We start from the raw sequence: 20,152 nt of genomic DNA on the forward strand, positions 1-20,152 counted from the left end.
ATGGCACATGGTCCTAAAAAATCGCTTCGGCACAAAATTAGGGGTCGAAGGTTCCACAGAGGCAGAAGGCTGACATCTGGGCAACTGACATTAGCACCATCCCAAATCCTCCCACTAATTAATTACTTTCCAATTTTTAGGTGAGGTTCCCAGAAAGTGTTCAAAGCCTTAAGCCATTTTTCTAAGTTTTTTAAAAGTTGTTGCTGGGTTTTTCTTTTACTAACATGGAAAGGCTACTTGCTTCAGACAGTGATCATAATGCCTGATGTAAGGTGGCCACCACATTATATCCTAACTCAAGAAGGCCACACTGCAGCTCACTCCTGGGCTGTGACCAACAGAAGAGATCGTTGCCCGGAGCCACATCATACTCTTCCTTCTGGTGGCAAGTTCTCTCCAACGGGTACACGGACAACACGAACAAATTGAAACTGAACAAATACTTAGGGTTGAAGAGCACCATAAAAATAGTAGTTAGCTTATGTTTTCATAAAAATGAAAAAATTCTCATTATACTGCAAGAAGTTTTGAATAAATTCCTGAAATATCCTACCAAGTACATATTGATTTCATTAAACTGTCAGATATAGTACATGTAAAATATAATGAAAAACTATTTAAAACCTCTTTTATTCTATAGTTATTGAACTCTTAAGAGAGGAGCCCTGAGAGCAACACAGAGACACGCAGGATAAAGTTTCTGACCTATAGAAGTTTCTACCTCATTCAAGAGGATGACACTGAAACACAATCAATCACAGTAAGAAGTGGCGTGTAAGACCATGCGAGTGGTTCCAGCAACTCTGAGGCAGGGCAAGTCACTTGTGGGTTATGCTGGGGCTGACCAAGCCTTTTAGACAGACCACAGGAGACAGGCAGGATTTTAACAGCAGAGAAAGGGTATGGGGTAGGAGACAGGGTATGGGGCAGGAAAAGCCACGAAAGGCGGTGACTCAAGAGGAGGTTCCATGAGGGGGGGCAGTAGGGGTGGGGCTGGGAAGAGAGCTAAGGCTGGACTGTAGAGGGCCCTAGACACTAGGCCAAGGAACAGGGAGTAATAGGGAGCCCATGAAGGTTTCTGGGAAGGGGAGTAATGTGATTTGATTTTAGGAAGATCCGTCTGTTGGTGATAAACCAAATCAACCACTGTAAGGTCAAAATATAATCACCCAACAAAAAGCCAGTGGATTTGGTAACTAAAATATCTGAAGGTGCACTCTCACAGTGTTATTCCAACTAAGTGGAAAGAGATTAAGTACGAGTTGAGTGAAGTATCCCCCATCTGAAATGCCTGGCACCAGAAATGCTTCGGATTTCAAATTTTTTCGTATTTTAGAATATTTGCAGTTATACAAAATGATCTTGGGGATGGGACTCAAGTCTAAACAAGAAATTCATTTATGTTTCCTATACACCTTACACACAGCCTGAAGGTAATTTTGTTTTTCCCTTGGGGACCCTGAGTACACTCTGTGTTGTGTGCCTGCACTCTAACTGCAACCTGCCACATGAGGTCAGGTGTGGAACTTTTCACTTGTGGCATTAGGGCGGTACTCAGTTTTCTGATTTTGTAGCATTTCAGATTTCAGATTTTCCAATTAGGAATGCTCAACCTGTAGTTCAATTATTTCCCTCATCTCTCTCCTCTCATTCTTTCCTATCTATAAGGTTTGACAATCTGAGGAGAGGTAGCACTCAATGGATCCAATGACTGCGTTGTCTGAAATGCACTAAGTCCTCTATGGGAAACATAAGAAAAAGTCCTTATTTTCAAAGAATTTAAAAATCACACTGCAAAGACATTCCTTACACAATTAGAAACACAAACGGTGTAGACTTTGTCACCCAGGGGAGTCACATTTCCCTGGGGATGCCACCCAATGATATCAAATGTGCAGCTTAACACACAAAGGGGGACACAGAAAGTTCAAAGAAGGAAGGGAGCTGAAGAAGAGGGGTTCAGTGGAGGAGTTTGATATTTGGGGAACTAAAAGTCCCATGTATGACAACAAAAAACTGTTTTTGGAAGAATACAGGTAAAAAACCAAAATATTTTTATTTCACTCATTTATACATTTCCACTATCTGAAAGTCACATACGTGTGTGTATTTACATGGAATGTAAATATTTTTAATTGTCTGAAATTTAAAGAAAAATAAATTCCAGACACCTTCAAAACATACGAATTACAAGGAAATTAATCTGGATGCTTTTGTAGACTAACAGTGAACAGCAGCTCAAATTAAATTCCAAATGTAATTTGGGGTAAGTTTATTGGCAAAGGTTTCAAAGTATATAGTCCGAGCAGCTGCTTAAATTGTTTTCTATTCAAATTGGAACCAAACTCTTGAAATGTTTACTGTAAGAGTGCATCAAAAGCTAAAGTCATCTTACCACCTTATACCACAAATATCCTATTTGAGAATGCCAGGCTGAGTGTTAGTAGGGAACCAAGTTAGCACTGATCCTGTTTCAAGATACTATCACAGATGGACATTCACAACGAATAACGCAGGAAGATCCATTAAAGGCAGTGAAAATGTCCCACCATAGAGACAATGGTAAGAAAGAGCATGTGAGAGTGTGGGAAATGTGTCCCACATATTTTATTATTACAATGATTATTATAATTATCACTGCTAATAGCAGCAACTACCCTTTCCTACAGGGCTATGGCAGATTCCATGCTAAACATTTTACATATACCAGATAACTGTATTATCTAAATATCAACTATATATTTTTCCCTCCCAAAAATCCTATGATTTTGTAGTAAGTATTTTCCCACTGAACAGAGTAAATTACTTAATTTCTCTCAGTGGAAGTTTCTTCAAGTAATTTGTTCAAAACTGTATAGTTTGTAAATAGAAGAGCTGGGACTTAAACCCAAGTCCTGTTCAATATATTCTTACTGAACCCATACTATTAATATATTCCAGGTCAAATCATCCTTAAACACATGTTAAATTGTAACTGTGACAAGAGCAACAGATCTGGCCTCAGCAGGAAGGTTCGTCCCTGAGAAGGTCTACTGTGATCTGAGTCTGAGGGAAGAGCAGGAGTTGGTTTGGGGAAGGAGGAGGGAAAAGCATTCCAGGCAGAAGGCACAGAACATGCAAAGATGCTGCGGTGGGGGGGAGTGTGGTGAGGGAGAAATCTGAAAGAACTAATAAGCAAGACGGGGAGGGGGTGTGATTGGAATCTGGCAAATTCAAATGCATTAGGTAAAAATGTACCTTGCACACCACATACAGTGTTTTATAGGCCATGGTAAAAAGCTTCTTTCTCTATCCTAAGCACACAGAGAATTTAATTTATTTTATTTTATTGCTGGTAGTGACTGTTTCCTGACGGGTGAGGAGGGTGCACTAGGATAGCGGGGCCATGCTGCCTCCCACAAGAATCTTTCAGGGCAGGGATAAAAATGGATATTCTGGAGCATAAACTTCTATGTTATAGAATAGACTTCTAAACATTCTCTATCTGTACAAACACATATCTAAACACCCCCAAAGTGAAGATTTAAACCGTAAATGGAAAAATGGCATGTGAGACAGCTGACATAAGTAAACTGAGGCACCATCAAGATTATCTTGGAGGCCTGAGGTGCAGGAACACAGGTGACCCAAGGGTGGTGGGATGGACGTGCACAGGAAGAGGCCCCGCCGTGAGTAAGACAAACCCATTTCCAGCTGAGGAGCAGCAGGTCGCTGTGTTCACACCCGGCTCCACTTCCACCAGCTGTGGGGCTTTAGGTAAGTTATTTGATCTTTCTGTAACAAGTTCCCCATTTGTAATAGTGTCTACCTCATAGAACTGAGAATGAAATAAGTTATAATACATGTAAAGTATTTAGAGCAGTGCCTGCACATAGTGAGTACTCAATAAATACTAGCTATTATTATTATTACTACAACTACTATTATGGTAAAAGATCATGATTTGTGGTAAGCAGTTAAGAAAGGAAAGAAAAACATTTGTAAGTATGCATCTGAGACAACATATCCTCAAACTTATATGCACCTAAGAATCACCTGGAAACCTTGTGAAAAAATGTAGATTCCTGGATAGGTCTGAGGTAAGACCTAGGAAATCAAATTTTTCATAAGCCCCTGAGGGATTCTGACACAGCTGGTCCAAATACTGTACTTTGATGAGAAGCAGGGCTTTAAGGACTAGAATTTAAAATAAATATTCAGACATCAATTAAGGTATTTCATCACAGGGGCTTAACTAGAAGGATAACTTTATAAAACAAATTTTGGATTTTATGTTCTTAAAGAAAAATGAAACAGGAACACTTGCAAAATATACTTCTAGAAGAAGACTGAATAATCAGAATCTGCTTGGTTGGTAAAATATATAACATTTTGTTTTTAAAAACCATTTGTGCAAATTTAAATAATAAAAAATCCTTAGTTCCAAACAGTCCAAATATGTCACTATGAGCTGCATTATCAAGAGCAACTAAAATAAATATCTGGACAGTGGTACATAAATACTCCTTAATTATTAAATTTTATTTTCTATCAAAAATAATAGAACCAATCTTTAATCATACAGAGAAAATCCTTTTCTGCTAGGACACAACTAAGACTTTCTGCAGGTTCTTTCACTTTAGTTCAGGGTTTCTCAACCTGGGCACTATTGACATTGTAAACAGATAATTGTTTATTGTGGAAGGCTGTCATGTGATGCTTAGCAGCATCTCTGACCCCGACCCCCTAGTAGCACCCTCCTACCCCCAGCTGTGACAACCAAAAATGTCTCCAGACATTGTCAAATGTCCCCTAGGGTGCAAAATCGCCCCAGCTTAAGACTGAAAATGTCTGAACTCTAGAAGTGACCACAAGTTGGCAGCTTAATCATTTTCAAATTCCCCCCTACAATATCCCAATGACCAATTAAGTCTTTCCACTGTCAAGACATTTTCTGAACATTCTCCCATCGATATTTATGTGCACATATATTTATGTACATTTCATGACAATTTGGGGTTGTTTTCAATGTTTTGAGAGAAAGAGGACAATGCCATTGTTAAAAGGTAATAACAATGGCAGTAGTGACAAGTCAGGTAGCCTTGTATGGTGCTTGACGCTTTCCAAGGCACTGTTGCATACATCAGTCCCAGTCCAGAGGTCAGCAGTAGTCCTCAAATATTCTAAACCCACATTCAACAGTTTATCACACAAAAAGCACTATGCTGCATCTGCCAACGCCCCTCGGCACGACACCACGAGCCTCCTGAAGTGAATAACTATAGTAAGAACATGAATTCTGGTAAAACACTCCCATGCCACAGGGGAGGGGGCAGGAAACATTTCTGCCTAAGTAGCAAGTAGACAAGTCTGAGGCTCTCAACTCACTGAACAACTTGGCACAGCTCGGCAGCTTTCTCTTTCCTTTGCTTTAAACTCAAGAGCTGACACGAGAGTGTAAACAGTGAACAGATTCCTCTTGAGTATCACTCCATGGAACGTAACTTGAGAAATGAAAAGTTTAAGGTGTTCTTTATGATAATTTTTGGGTATTCTCCTACTTTTTTTCAGTGTCAGACATTTTTATTTGGGGAATCAAAAGTTCTAGGGCCTAATATCCCAGTTCTGCCACTGACCCACCAAACCTAAGAAAATCTTCCCAGTAGTATTTTTCAGTCATTCAGACTAGAAAAGAAAATTCTAGTGGTATAAATAGGCGGAATCATTTCAGCGTCTCTCAGGCACTTCAATGAAGAATTCACCTTGAAGGAACAAAGAGAATCTACAGGTTTTGTGAAGGAATTATTTACACTAACATGTGACCTTCAGAAAAAATCAAACAAGTGGCTAACTCCAGGGAAGGTGAAATCACAGGCCTATGGCACACATCTGGGGAACAACATCCCTGAAGGCTATAAACAAGGTATTGCTCAGTCCTTCTACCCAAACACAAACACACAGCCCAACACTTGGGGTCATTCTGGCCCAAAAAGTCTATGAAAACACTGCTTGGACTCTATCATAACAAACAATGCACATTCCTGTTTTATTTGCAAAAATAATTAGGAACAGCTGCTACTTACACAGAATTTTGAACAGAAAATATTTTACATACTGAACCCAAATATTTCAGAAGTGAAAGAGTCTGACATCAAATGAAGTATTCTGCTTTTTTTTTTAATTTAAAATAAGGCGTAACAATTAACATCTAAACTCCTCTAACTTTTTTTTTAAAACTGACAAAAACATTTTCCTGAGACTCATAGGAGACAGCTGCACACATCTGTCAACTATACATCTCTGGAGTAAAAAAAAACTTAATGCTTTAGTATCATACTTACATGTGAGGGCTCAGTTCATAAAAATTTCTATTCCTGTAATCTTCCACTTTCTCTGGTGAATAAATGGGCAAGGAGCGGTATGGGTTAACAGATATAACCACACTTCCAATGTATGTCTGTAAAAGAAAGAACAAAACATGCCCCTTAGCACACAGGACATATTTTAACATCTTAAACTTTAGTGTTGTATATGGTTTCAACCTTTTAAAATCAACACTAGGTCTCCGTTCACCATTCATTTTATACTTTTCAAAAATACGTTGCATCTCTGATGACAGACGGTCAACCATGCTTATTTGTTTTGCTGATAAATGGAAAGCACAGATTTATACATTAAAAATACTTCTAAAATAAATCTCTACAATAATTTATGGCTCTGGATAAGAGCTCTCCAAAGCCTGTCATACTTCCCAAAAATTTTGTCACCACCAACTATTGCTAATAGTAAGCAAGAGTCGCACTCTCCCAGCTCTGGTTAGAGCTGTTGTTCCCTTCTTCTCTCATCTTTATCCACCTTCTCAGTCAACAGGAACCCAAGGTTTCCCCTCCTCGCCACCCACACCCATACCTAACCAACAGGGCCTTCACTTCGGTTCTGCACCTCCATTAAGTCTGTCAGTCCCTACAACTGACTCAGATTAGGCACAACTCAATATTAGACCTACAGTTATCCTCTGGGAATTCAAACAACGTAATTTCATATTATACATAATGTACTAGAAGATCAGAATTTGAATGTCAAATTTAAATATAATGTAAAATTTAAATGTACCTTCTTAGGCATCAATGTTATATTTTAGCAGATGCTAACCTCTCACACTGAATACTAAACCAGAACACAATTCCTCTTCCTTTCCACTTCAACCCTAAACTCCTAGCAGCACCAGTGGTGCTGGTTTAGTTCATTTTATACAATGCCTAGCACAATGCCACAAGCAAAAGTCACTAACTGTAACTCATCTTGGCAGCTCCATTTTTTTCTTTCAGTTTCAACATCATGGGGTGGGGGGGAGACGCCAAAAAAAAAAAAACCTATGTAAATGATAAAACCTTTAAAAAGAAAAAGGCTCATAAAAGACAAAACGAAACAATGGGGAAAAAGTCACCTTCAACTTCCCCCCTGTCCAATGTCAACCCACAAAAAGTAGTATTTTTTTTTTAGAGCAACAATTTCCAGTATTGCCACCATAGGGATTCAAGGAGACTGTCAGATCTTTCTAGAAAATTAAAAAGAATAGAAAATGAAGGAACAGTAGAAATGTTCTACTGATTTTTTTGTGACATGGGTCACAAGGATTTTAATTACAAAAGACTTTCCCCCAATTTGGAAAACTGAACAGGTCATTCACATATATACTTTCATACTATAAGAACATAATCTTGTTAAGAGTGGACAAGACTGCCAATGTAAAAGAAAAATTGCAATTTCCATGCAATTGTTTGCATTTATTTCTAACATTCTATCATGAGGACCTGATTAATTTGGCCTGACAAAGATGGGAAGATTTTCTCAAGAAGGTTTCCTGGTCATCATCACACTGCAACCCACCTGGGCAGGTAGATGGGTGATGCTTGACACTGAATAATTGTCTGAATAGCTTCTAACTAAAACATTAGAATTAGTTGGATTGGCAAATATGAAAATATAACCATTGGTTATTCCTTTAACATCTGCTGATTAAAAGACCAGCCTTCTTTAGGTAGGAAAGTACTACTTGAATCCTTGTCCCTTTTTAGGTAATTTCTTGAATGTAATAATTTTTAAAATATACAGACTTGCTGTTAGCAGAGAAACCAATTACTGAGTTGGTCTTTAAAACCAAACTTCCCTGTGGATTAATACTTGATAAAAATCTGCCTCTGTGGCATTCTTGCATGAAGAACAAACTGCTGCCTCAAATTCAAAATCAAAAGCCACACTACTAATTTGTAAGTTTCTCTCTGTTACTTGTGACGCTTAAACATACTGAATTATGTGTGCTCTTTTCCGCCATCACCTAAAACAATGCCTGGCGCACTGATGACGTGCAATAAATGTTTGTAAACTGAATGACTGATCCATACAGGGTGCGTTCATCACTATGAAAGCGGAGGGTACAAGGTACTGAGTTGCATACAATTATTTTTGTGTTGAAGTATAATACCAAACATACTATTTACAGTTCCTAGTATTTATTAAGCCTTTATGCTATGTGTTGCCATTAAATAAATCCTTAAACTATATCTTTTCCCCCTCAGTTTCTCTGTCCAAGTCTGGTAGACTATTAGCAAAAATGCCCAGAACAATTCCTTCCATCCTTGCATGCACACCCTATTTGTAATGTGACTTTGCGACTCTTACTATCAAGAGGTAGAGTTCATTTCTCCACCCTTTGAATCTGGACTTGTCCATGTGAGCTGACTTAACCAGAGGGACATTAGTAAATGAGACATAAGTAGAGGCTTGAAAAGTATTTGTTTATTAAGATGTGCCCCCTTTTTTCTGATGGTGGCTGGAAGCTATGGTGTGAATGAGCTTGAGCTAGCCTGCTGGAGAGGCCCCACGGAGAGCCGAGGTCCCTAACCTAACCCTGCTATGAGACGTATGAGTCACGCCATCCTAAACCATCTAGCCCTCTGTTAGGCCACCAGATGCCTAAAGCCACATGAGTGATCCCAGGTGAGACCAGCAGAAGACTTACAGAGCTGAACTCAGCCTAAATTGCTTTCCCAGGGAATTATGAACAAATAAATGGCTGTTGTTTTAAGCCATTAATTTCTGAGGGTGGTTTGTTATTATACAAAGTAACAATAACTGATGCACCTACATGGCTCTACAAACCAAAAATGGGGCCAAGCAAGACAAGCCTTATCAATCCAAATAAGCAAACAAAAGAAACTGCATTCTCTCTCCATTCCATTTTATGTATATGGTTCAGATACGCATCCACTAACCTTGAACTCCCAACAGGTTTGTCCTCTCCTATGTTACCTGGCCTCACTGAGTTTCTTCCTTGAAGGTTCTATGTGCATTAGCCAAAGATTTAAACATCCCCACATGTGCCAGTAGAATAACTGAAACGTTCAGTCACAACCTTCCTCGTCCCTCTGAGACACAGAAAGACATTCCTGGTGGCAGCTGTGTGTGGTTTAAAATCCTACTCTAGTTTTAGGCAGCCACCCCTTCTACTTTCAGGTAACTGCAGCACCAGATTAAACCTGCTTTTCAGGGATCAGAACAATGGTGACCAGACAGTTCATTTTTACATAAATTAACTCCTGGACTTATGAATGTGATATAGCATTTCTTTTTCTAACAAACAACTGCCTACTATTTAAAGTGGGTATTTTCTTATTTCATCATGCTGTAAAAAGGACGATGAACTAACTCGTTGCTAAGTAACCACCGCAGCCACAGCCTGGCTGACCCCCTCCATGCTCCTGGACCTCTGCAGCCCCAAGTCCTCAGGCACGCACACACCATGGCCAACATGGCAATGGAAAGCTCCTCGGCCCACTGCCCTGTGGGACAGCCTCTGACATCCAGGAAGGAAAGGGAAGCGGGAGGGAAAGAGAAGGGAGCAAGAGAGAAAGAGAAGAGAAAGGGAAGAGGGAGAGTAAAAGGCTCCACCTTTCTGTAAGTGGCACATGCAGTTAGCAAGGTCCTCTTTCCTTTCTCAAGCGCAGACATTAAATGCAAAATGTATAAACATTCTTAAGTCAAAACCATCCCTATCTTCCTAGTTCAACATTCCAAAACAGATGTCTTCTGAATAACCAAATAATACTTGAGCAATAATACTACCATGATTACCATGAAAACGGAAGTCTTTTCTGGAGGACTTGCAAGCCACCAACTTCCACTCTCCAAACCACCATTCAGAACTCAAAAGAAAGGCCTGAGTAGTCAAAATATATAACCCAAAGGCCATGTGTTTTATTGTATAGGAAAGTTCCTCCAGAACTCAGTTCTCAGAGATTTCATTTCAACAGTCTGGGCAGAGCCCAGGAATCTGTATTTTTCAAAGAGACCCCAGATAAACAAATGCGGAGCCAGAGCTGAAAACCACTGCTTGTAGCCTCACCTGCAGGACACAGGCTCAGCAGGCTTTACTCGCAATAGCGACACCCTGCTAGAGCCACTGTTGGCCTAGCTGCTCGCTCACCTTCGCCTTTAAATATTCCTGTGTAATTAATTTTGAAAACATTTTGAAAAGAAAAGAAAAATCCTTCTAGCCTCACTTTCGTTTTAGCCACATTTCTAATAAACTGGGCATATGGTATCTCAACACATGACAGAAAAACAGCAGCAACATCTGTAAACTGGGGGAGGCAAAAAGGGCCTTCTACAGCAGTGCATTTCAAATATTTGATTATGACTTATGGTGAGAAATAAAATTTTCATCACAACCAACTATGCATATGTGTGTCTATTTATGTGCAACACATACACGAGATTAAAAACTTCACAAAACCAAAAATACCCTTCTTCTCTATCTGAGGAGAGAGGTATGGATATTTTTTGTTCTATTCTATTTATTACAAATTTTTTTTAACTGCTGGCCCTCGTCCACTAAATGGTTTCCATGCGCCACTAATGAAATGAAACTTGCAGTTTAAAAAACAATGCTACGGAGCACTCCTTAATCCTTTATTTAGTTGCTCATCCCTTTGTGATACCAATGGGAGCTATGAACCTTCTCCTTGGAAAAACACACATGTGACATGCACATAAAAGTTGGCATACACAGGATATACTAGGTTAAGAACTCCCACCGTAAGGGAAGAAACAGTGGTCACTAACAGAAAAGGAAGAGAGAGAGAAAGAGAGAGAGATTGGGGGAGTGGGGTGAGGGGGGGCAAAAAAACAAAGAAGAAAAAAGTAATCATAACAATACTAAAAGTATGACCGACAGCCCCATGGTTCAGCAGGCCCTCGGTGCTTTATTAAAATCCTGAGTGAGAACACAGCACAACAGTCAATGGCCAAAATGAGAGAGTATTCTGGCTTTGATGACAAGGTTATATGCAATACATTTCTGAAAGACACTTAACCGAAAAGTTCAATATTAAAGCACAGCTTTAATATTTTGTGAGTCTCAATAATGGGGAACATTCCTCCACAAAGCCAGATAAGTGAAACATCGGTATATGTACATAGAAAAGTCAGAAGAGTTTTCACATCTTTTATATCATAATTCTTCCCAGGGCAAGATAAAGATCTTGAAAAGCCCTAAACCCTGAAAGTTTACATTTCAATTCCCTATATGAAATTTAAAATAAATTATAACTAAACTATAAAATACATGTAAGAAAATCCTACAATGATCTGTTTTCACCACAATGACTACTTTGGCACTTTTTTGAAATACCAAATTCTTCCAAAACATATTTTTAAAACCTCTGCTCTGCTGGGGCTCTAACTAGGAATCCAATCTGTCTACCTACCAGCTTCCTTATTTTCTTCAGAATAAACCTATTTGTTTCCACGTCTCTAGAATGCCGTAGAAACTCATCCCCAAACCTATTAAAGTGCTGGCATAGAATATACACTTAAGCACCTTTTTCCTGAGCAATTCCTAAAGCCCCATGAGATAGATATGAATTCTCTATCTTAATGTTCACAACAATGCAGCACAAAGAAGTTAAGTGATATGACCACATTAGCTAGCAGAAGTGAAATCAAGAGTGGCCAAGAATCTGTTCTCTTTCATTAGAGCACACGATCTATCTGTTAGGTCTGGGAAACTTTGGCAAAAAGTGGCCAAGAAGAATGCCTGACCCCAGGAAGCTCGTGAGTACAATGCCACACAAAGCATCTCCAACCTTTGTATAAGACAGTACTCCTCTGTTAGGCAAAAGCCTCGTGTTTGACCATCTGAGGAATGCTGACATCCTTATACCACCAGGATTAAACAACACGGCAGAAAGGAAAAGATCTTCCAGTCACAGGGAAAACGTTTTTATCTCAACAGAAAAGATTTAACCATAATCATCCTTTGACTTCAGAGAAATAATTCAGGAAAGTGGCAATGTAGCAAGCAATGATTATTTAAATATCTTAATACTATTTAGTCTAAAATGACATCAAAGAAATATTAAGGAAGGTGTAGGAGTCCTCTAGGTCTGACTGAGTCTCCAAGAGTCTCCGAGTCATGTTACTTTCATCTCTGAAGTAATAATGGCTCAAATCCAAGAGGACCCAGGACTCAAGTAAAAATAACCCATCACAGGCTGCACAATCACACTGACTGCTAGACTGAGTTTAGGCTACAATTGTTTAACAAGCAAGCAACAAATATATTAAGGGCCAACTTTAGACAAAACATCATGTTAGGCATTAGTGGGAAATATAAGAAGCTCCTATGGTCTGTGCACCTGAGGAGATTATAATATAGCTTAGGCAGTAAGTTTTTTAGATAGAAAAACACAAAATTTAAGAATTAACTAACTACTCTAGACACTAAAACCAATGAAATAGGATTTAAGTGATTCTTGGCTAACTGAGTCAATAGATTATCTCATCATCTAAATGAGTGCTCTGAGTGTAGAGGAAGGAAAGGTCACTAGGAACCGCAAAGGTCTAAGAAAACTCAAGGAAGACAGACTTGAGTGGGTCTAAAAGCACGGGCATGATTCCAGCAAAGAAAATTTCCTCCAAAGAGTAGCACAGGAGATCTTAGGTTTTAGGTTACAGTTGAACCCACACACACACATAGACACCTTTTTTTTTTTAATTTTGCTAAGATAATTGTCTCCTTCAATATTTTTTTAAAGTAGGAATTGCCAGGGACTCGGATATTTGCATACCCATGTTCACAGTAGCATTATTCACAATAGCCAAGAGGGGAAAGCAACCCAAGTGTCCATCGACACATGAATGCATAAACAAAATGTGGCAGACGCATGCAATGGAACATCATTCAGCCTTAAAAAGGAAAGAAATTCTGACACATGCTACGATATGAACTAAAATACGAACAGAGGCAGAAAAGCCTACCTGAGCACATTCCAGAGAGAAGGAATAGAACAGCTTCCCTAGACCAAAGGCGTCCTGAGTGTAATTAAGACAGGGATCAAATTGTAAAGAGCCCTGAATTTCAGGGCTAGTAGCCTAAGCTTCCATCTGAAAACAGTTTTGAAGTGGAAACTCAGTGTGTAGTGAGAGGCTTGGATGATGAAACTGATGGAATTTGAAGCCAGGTCATCCTGCCTTAAGTACAGTATTTGAGCTCTTTACTCCAATTCTATGTCATCTTGTATCAATAATGCTTCAGTGTATTTGAAATAGTGTATAAACCCTGGCTCCAAATTATCTGGCAAAGTTCTTCAGTTTTGTGTGAACTTGGGCATATTATTTAACTTCTCCATGTCCCAGTGTCCTCACCTATACAAGAAAAAGAATACTATTAATAGTTCCTCCCTCATCTAATTCTGAGGATTAAACAAGATTGTGTCAAAGCACCGGACACAGCACCTGACATGCAGCAAGAATATTACCTACTATAATTATACAAATTCCACTGGGCGCTGGTGGAATCTATTGGCCACTGTAAATAGCCAAACCCGGACTTGAAAGCCTATATAATATATGTTAAAACCTCAGCTAAATTCATTAACGAGTCCTATTATACCAAAGTCTTGAAGACTCTTACGAAATGGTCTTTGTACACAGGAAACTGATGAGTTATCAGATGAGCAAGTGAGGTATGTCTTAACAAAACTAATATTTAACACACTGACTGCCACACTAGAAAAAAAATTTTTTCCCTTGGGGTCACAGTGTTTTATTACAAAAATAAAATTAAAACTTTGAAAACAAAATGATCCTTTCTAATTTAATGAAAAATTTGTTACTTTTTATTGTCTTCTGTGTGTGAGTTATAAGCAACGTGAAAACTAGTTCACAGCTCCCAAGGTAAAAGATATGTGAGTTACATATGTTTCACGAGGCCCTAGGCTCAAAACTAGCATGAGTTAAATACAACTCACATGGCAGTTAATGTGTTAAAGCCTGGGATACTGACGAAATGACTGTACAAGACAAGCTGGTGGGAATCTTCAGAAATAACAATATGCTGTTTACTCACTTCATGAGGAATCTACCCTCTTCCTGGGTCTTGGATCCTGGGAATTTGATCACAAGACTCTAAAATATTATATGCCACTGTTTTTAATTAGATTTCTGTAAGACTTCCCAAATTCCCTTGCAGAAGGCCTTTGTCTTAATACATGGTATGGTTTACCAAACGCCTTCATTGTTTTCTAGACACAGTTCAAAATTGTGCAAAACAGCCTAAGTGAATATAAGATCATAAACAGATTTATGTCATTAATTCAGCACACACATCTCACATCTGCAGTCTCAGAAACATATTTGTGATGCATATGCAATAAATATATAAAACTGATGCTAACAATCTATTTTTACAGGAAAGAGACTGGAGGTATTAGAAGGTTTTAAATAACTTGCCCAGGGCTCACCATTAGGAAGGCAGAGGTAGAGTTCCATCCCAAAGCTCTACGTCAAAGTCCATGACACTAGGACAAAGACTGGTGACTTGCTCAGGCTCTGTCAGCTGCACGGCACACAGGCAGGTTTACTGTAATAATGAACACACCCAGGAACCCCTGAAAACCTGTCACCAAGCTACAAAAAAAGTTGGTCCCCAAGGGTGATTACAGGTCCAGGGCAGCTGTATGGACCAAGGCAACACGTGGAGATCTCCTCTCCAGTCCTAAGTCAACGTGCCTCCTCCCCACCCATGTTTGCTCACTTTCTGCTCCACAGGCAGGCAGTCCACTTCAAAGACTCTTAGTCACAGTTTCTGCTTGCTCATGGCTCATCACAGCCTCTCTCGACATCATCACTGCCAGCATCTCGCTTTCCGGGATGTGTTGTTTTTTTTAGTATTTCTCAATTGAAAGTTTAGGTAAAGAATCTGGCCCTATTTATCTTTTTATCTAGGCTATGCCTTAAATCACTAGCCTTAGATCAGAAGCCTTAGATCACACTAGCCTTAGATCACATAGAGCAGGAGGTCCCACAAGCCATGGCGGCCAACGGCAGCCACAGGCCTGTCGGGCACAGTCACTGCTATCTAGTCCAGGACACGCCTACACTACCATCATATTATATCCTCATGCTCCTGGGCTGCCAGTCATTTCAGACTATGAATTAAAGAACTATATGAGTCCCATGCCACGCTGAAATACGGGCTAAAAATATCACCTTGGGCAGCCTTTATTTTAGAGCAGGATGAGACAATACTTCCATATTGTCTTTGAGATAAACTCTGTCATGAGACAAGTACTCTGAGAGGCTGAGGTGGAAGGATTGCTTGAGCCCAGGAATTTGAGGTTGCAGTGAGCTATGAATATGATGACGCCACTGCACTCTATCCAGGCGACAGAGCGAGACTCTGTCTCAAAAAAAACAAAAAAGTAGTAATACAACTAAAATGAAATCTGCGCAATGAATAACAAAAAGGAAGGGAGGAACAGAGGGAAAGAGGAAGGCAGGGAAAGGCAAAAAGAAAAAGAACCTAGTTAAAGAACACTTTAATGTCTGAAACCCTAAAGAAAAGTCATTCTGGGTTTCCAAGCTTGTCAGACAGTCATGGCACCTACCATGGACTCCACTCCTACTATGTGCCAGGTACGGGACTAACATGCCCCTTCGTCCCCACCACAACTCACCAAGGTTAAGTACCACAATGGCCACTTCACGGGCGAGAGAACCTCTATTACTTACAATGGCCAAGATTCAAACTTAGGTCTGTCTGCCAAAACCCATGCCTTTCCCAACATGTCACATCATATCTCACCCTCCACTCCTTCCAACGCAGAGTTCAAAAAACAAAATACCCTCTCTTTAGAAATTAGGATTATCATTAAAATGTATCTGCACCAAAGGTTTACAGCAGACAGCAATGCATTTGTAGAGGGGACAGTTGAAGTGGTGACATGTCCCTTGTGCTGAGTTGCTCCTTCTTCCTCCTCAGCCTTGTGTTCATAAAGGTGAGGACCATGTGCAGCTGCCAGTCACCTGCCATCCTGGGAACATGATGAAAAACACTCTCCTCCCAATACCTTCTCCTGCCTTCCAGAAGAGGGAAGAATCGTCCTCATGGCTGTTATCACTTTCCTTTGACTTGAAAGCACCATGTAATGATCAGTAGAACCTAAGAAATGAACACACTTGCTCCATGTCACATCAGTTCCTGTGGCATTACTGAGCGCTAACTCAATACATGGCAAAAATGCTGATTATCATTTCAACGATTTGTCCAGGCCATTCCTCAGATTGCCTTGTTCTAAGTCTACCTATTCTTCAATACATACCCAATTATTCTGAAAACTGAAAGGGCTTTCATATTAGTGGTATTATTAATGCTCATAGCAACCGTGTAAAGTTAGCAGAACTATCATTGAGAGCACGGCCCTAGAGTCAGACTTCCTGGGTGTGAATCCTAGCTCCATCTCCTACTTGCTCGCTGTGTGACCTCAAACAAGTTATTTAGCCTTTCTGAGCCTAGTTTCCTCATATATAAAATGAAGATAATTTTAAAACCTACAGTGCGTTGGACTCCAGTAAGAATTAAAAGAACTAATGCATGTAAAGTGGTAATAAACATCAGTTCTCAGCATTTATCAATTTACCAATGAGCAACCAGTCTCCGAGGAACTATGGGACATGTCCAAGGTCTCAAAGACAGTAAACGGCAGAGCCAGGGCTGGAGTTCAGGTCTTTGCTTCTTAGTGCCACCACACTGCTTCCAAAAGATGACACTTCTACAGACCTGATGTCAGGCCTTAATTTCTTCCAAATCAAATTTTAAGTATGGCTTCAACCAGAATATTTAATATATTATAAAGATTATACAAATATTTCAAGTCCTATGTAGTGCCTACATGATGAAAAAACTCTCTAAGGTTGATAAACGACAGATAAATGTGTGCCAACTTTGAAAGTTCTAAGAAGAAGAAATTTTCCAATCACCATAGGTTTTAAGAAAGCTTGCAGGGGGTGAAACTGGCAAGTTACTACCCAAAATGACTGTTATTATAAAACTGTCCAAAAGATAGACTTTGCCCAGAAATTAGACACAACATTTCTCTTCAGCATCATGATCTGCCATCTTTCACCAGCTTTACCGAGCCTTCTAGCGCTGTAGCTCCAGTCCAAACACACAACCACACTCCGGAAAGCACGTACAGCTTGCACTCCAGGTCTGCCTTAACAGTCTACCTTCTCAGCGAGCCGAGGAAGCTGAGCGGGGCTGACGGTGAACCACTCATGCACAATCAGGATTAGGCACCTCATGTTAACAGGGCTGGGATTCCTCCTTATTTCCCTACATGGTCTAGGTGGCATTTGGAGGTAGCATTAAAGACTGCTCTTGTTCCAATCAAACCTTGTTGAATCTGGGTTCTCTGGGTAAAGGTCCAGCCATCAAAACAAAAGAGCATTTTTTTTTAAGTGAAAATTAAAAAATGAGAATGGAATGAGAAACTTAGTTTTAATCAAACTAACATAATCTTAAAGATGACCTACCACCCTATTAACCACTACTCATGCTGAAAATGGCCTGCAGTATGAAAGGAAGAAAACTACATTTTTATGTTACGTATTTGAATTTTTTTTCAAAAAAAAGAATTCTCACCCGAACCTCAGGTGAGACTGCAGCCCTGCCAATACCTGGACCACAGCCTGGTAAGACCCTCAGCAGAACACCCAGCTAAGCCAGGCCTCAACTCGGAGATAATAAATGTATGTTACTATAAGTCACTAAGTTTGTAGCAATTTGTTTTGCAGCAAGAGAAAACTAATATACCACTTATGCCAAATTCCCAGGAATATTTATTATACTCATAAGGTGAGATTTTCATATGTATAAATGAAAAGTATTTTTGAAATGTCAAATAAATTATGTTTAACCAGTATTATTTTCATTAACTCTGCAATATTTTAAACTAAATATACAGTATTTATGTCTTGAGTATATTTCATAAAACTATCCCATCCTATCCCTTCTGGGAATCCCAATTCTAGTACTAACTTCTAAAAAATAAGACAATTTTTCCTAGACTTCTAAGTAGTCACTCTTACGACTAAAACTGGTTTAATATAAGCTCCTAAAATTGGACTCATTCAGACCCCTATATCCCAATGATCCCCAGCCTGACAATTCAGATAGAAACAAACTAAATTTACTGGTGGGCACCAAAAATACTTCTTGCCAGAGAACAGACACCTTGGTTCTTTAGTTTCCAAATTTGTCCTGGGCCTTGTTCTCACCTAAATTGCAGCTTTCCTGTTCCCGAACAGAACCGCAGTCCTGACCAGTCTCCCTAAAAACAGAACACATCTGGCTGGACCTCAGCTCTGCCATCTCCCACATCACAATAAAAGTCCATATGAAGTCCTGCCACCATTCTGTCTGACCTGGGGGTGGGGGTGAGGAGGCCGGAAGAAGGCCTGACAAAGGACAGAAAGCATACAGAAAAGCAGTGCTCGGAATGTCACGACCAGCATTTCCCAGCCAGTGACCCCACACACAGCCTGCCAGAGCGAACGGCACGTCCTGCAGCTGGGCCCAGCTTGAACTGCACTCTGCCAAGAGGGAGGAACAAAAGCAAGCAGAGTCTCTGTCTTTGTGTGTCTCCCCATCCGCACAACATTTCCCTCTACCTCCTCTCACCTGATCCTCCTCCATCTCCACAGCCCTAACTACAAAGACCCCATCAACATCTGCAACTGTCCCAGATTTAGAGACCCAACCCGGCCACAAACAGCTATGAACCCACTCGGCGCTATTTAAATAAGTGTGTGAACCTGCCTAAGAGCGAAGAAAAGATATTCCTGGAGCAGGCATCTTACTCAAAGAAGGGTTGCAAGCAGTACTTTAGACCAAAGCAAACCCATATGCAGTAGTGCTGCCATCCCCAACCCCTGGGCCACAGACCAGTGCTGGTCCACTGCCTGTTAGGAACCTGGTCGCACGGCAGGAGGTAAGTGGTGAGCAAGCAAAGCTTCATCTGTATTTACAGCCGCTCCCTGTCTCCCCCCTCCAACCCGACCCAGGTCCGTGGAAAAACTGTCTTCCGTGAAACTGGTCCCTGGTGCCAAAAAGGTTGGGGACTGCTGCATTAGAGAACAGAATAAAACTTGGAATTACTTTTGGAAGCAAAGATTTCAGCAAAATTTCCCTAAAGCAAACAGACTTCAAGTATGTCCCTGAGTCCCTGGAGAAGCTATTTACTCTTCCCTGCCATTGGAAGCTCACCAGGAAAAGAGTCCGAGAAGCAAGTCTTTGGTTTACTAGAAGCCTAGAGCTCAAGTGACAAATGTTTCCCGGGGGCACATCCTTTAGCCTGATATCAACAACAATAATGCCACTTCATTACAGAATTCCCCACCACACCGGTGAGGGCTGTACAGCAGGTGGGCTCCTCGGCAGGCCCAGCCCTTTCCCTCCTCCTGGCACGTGGACAGATATAAGTGGCTGGGTATCCCCTTTTCACACACAGCCCATCTACTTTGAACAAAGCTGACCCAACCCTGATCCTAAACACCACTTTCTTAGGCCACTCAGCTCACTCCCACCGCCTGGTCACAGTCAACGGTTTGAGGAGGGTGTGTGACTGACACAGCTTAACCAGGGTAAATCTCAGACTCTGACTTGGAGCTCTAGAATAGAGCATTGTCTCTTCTAGACAGCACAGCGTACGAATGCAACGCCTGGAATGCTGCAGCTGCTTTGGCGCTACGAAGCCTTGGAATGAAGTAACAGCCAAGGAAGGTAAAGCAGACCGTAGGAAACAAAGTCCCTGGTGATATCAGCGAGCCA

The 20,152-nt window shown here is 40.4% G+C and overlaps 1 protein-coding gene across 4 annotated transcripts in view; it reads right to left on the minus strand.

Moving 5' to 3' along the window:
* MYO1B (myosin IB) overlaps positions 1-20,152 on the minus strand; it is a 172,487-nt gene that overhangs the window by 117,219 nt on the left and 35,116 nt on the right. For all 4 annotated transcript variants that reach the window (XM_045560108.1, XM_045560107.1, XM_045560105.1 and 1 more), the window contains exon 3: positions 6,321-6,436. In XM_045560108.1, the coding sequence (XP_045416064.1) occupies positions 6,321-6,436 (116 nt within the window). The remainder of the gene's footprint in view (positions 1-6,320; positions 6,437-20,152) is intronic.

The sequence above is a fragment of the Lemur catta genome, chromosome 8 (genome assembly GCF_020740605.2).
Source record: "Lemur catta isolate mLemCat1 chromosome 8, mLemCat1.pri, whole genome shotgun sequence".
Classification (NCBI taxonomy): domain Eukaryota; kingdom Metazoa; phylum Chordata; class Mammalia; order Primates; family Lemuridae; genus Lemur; species Lemur catta.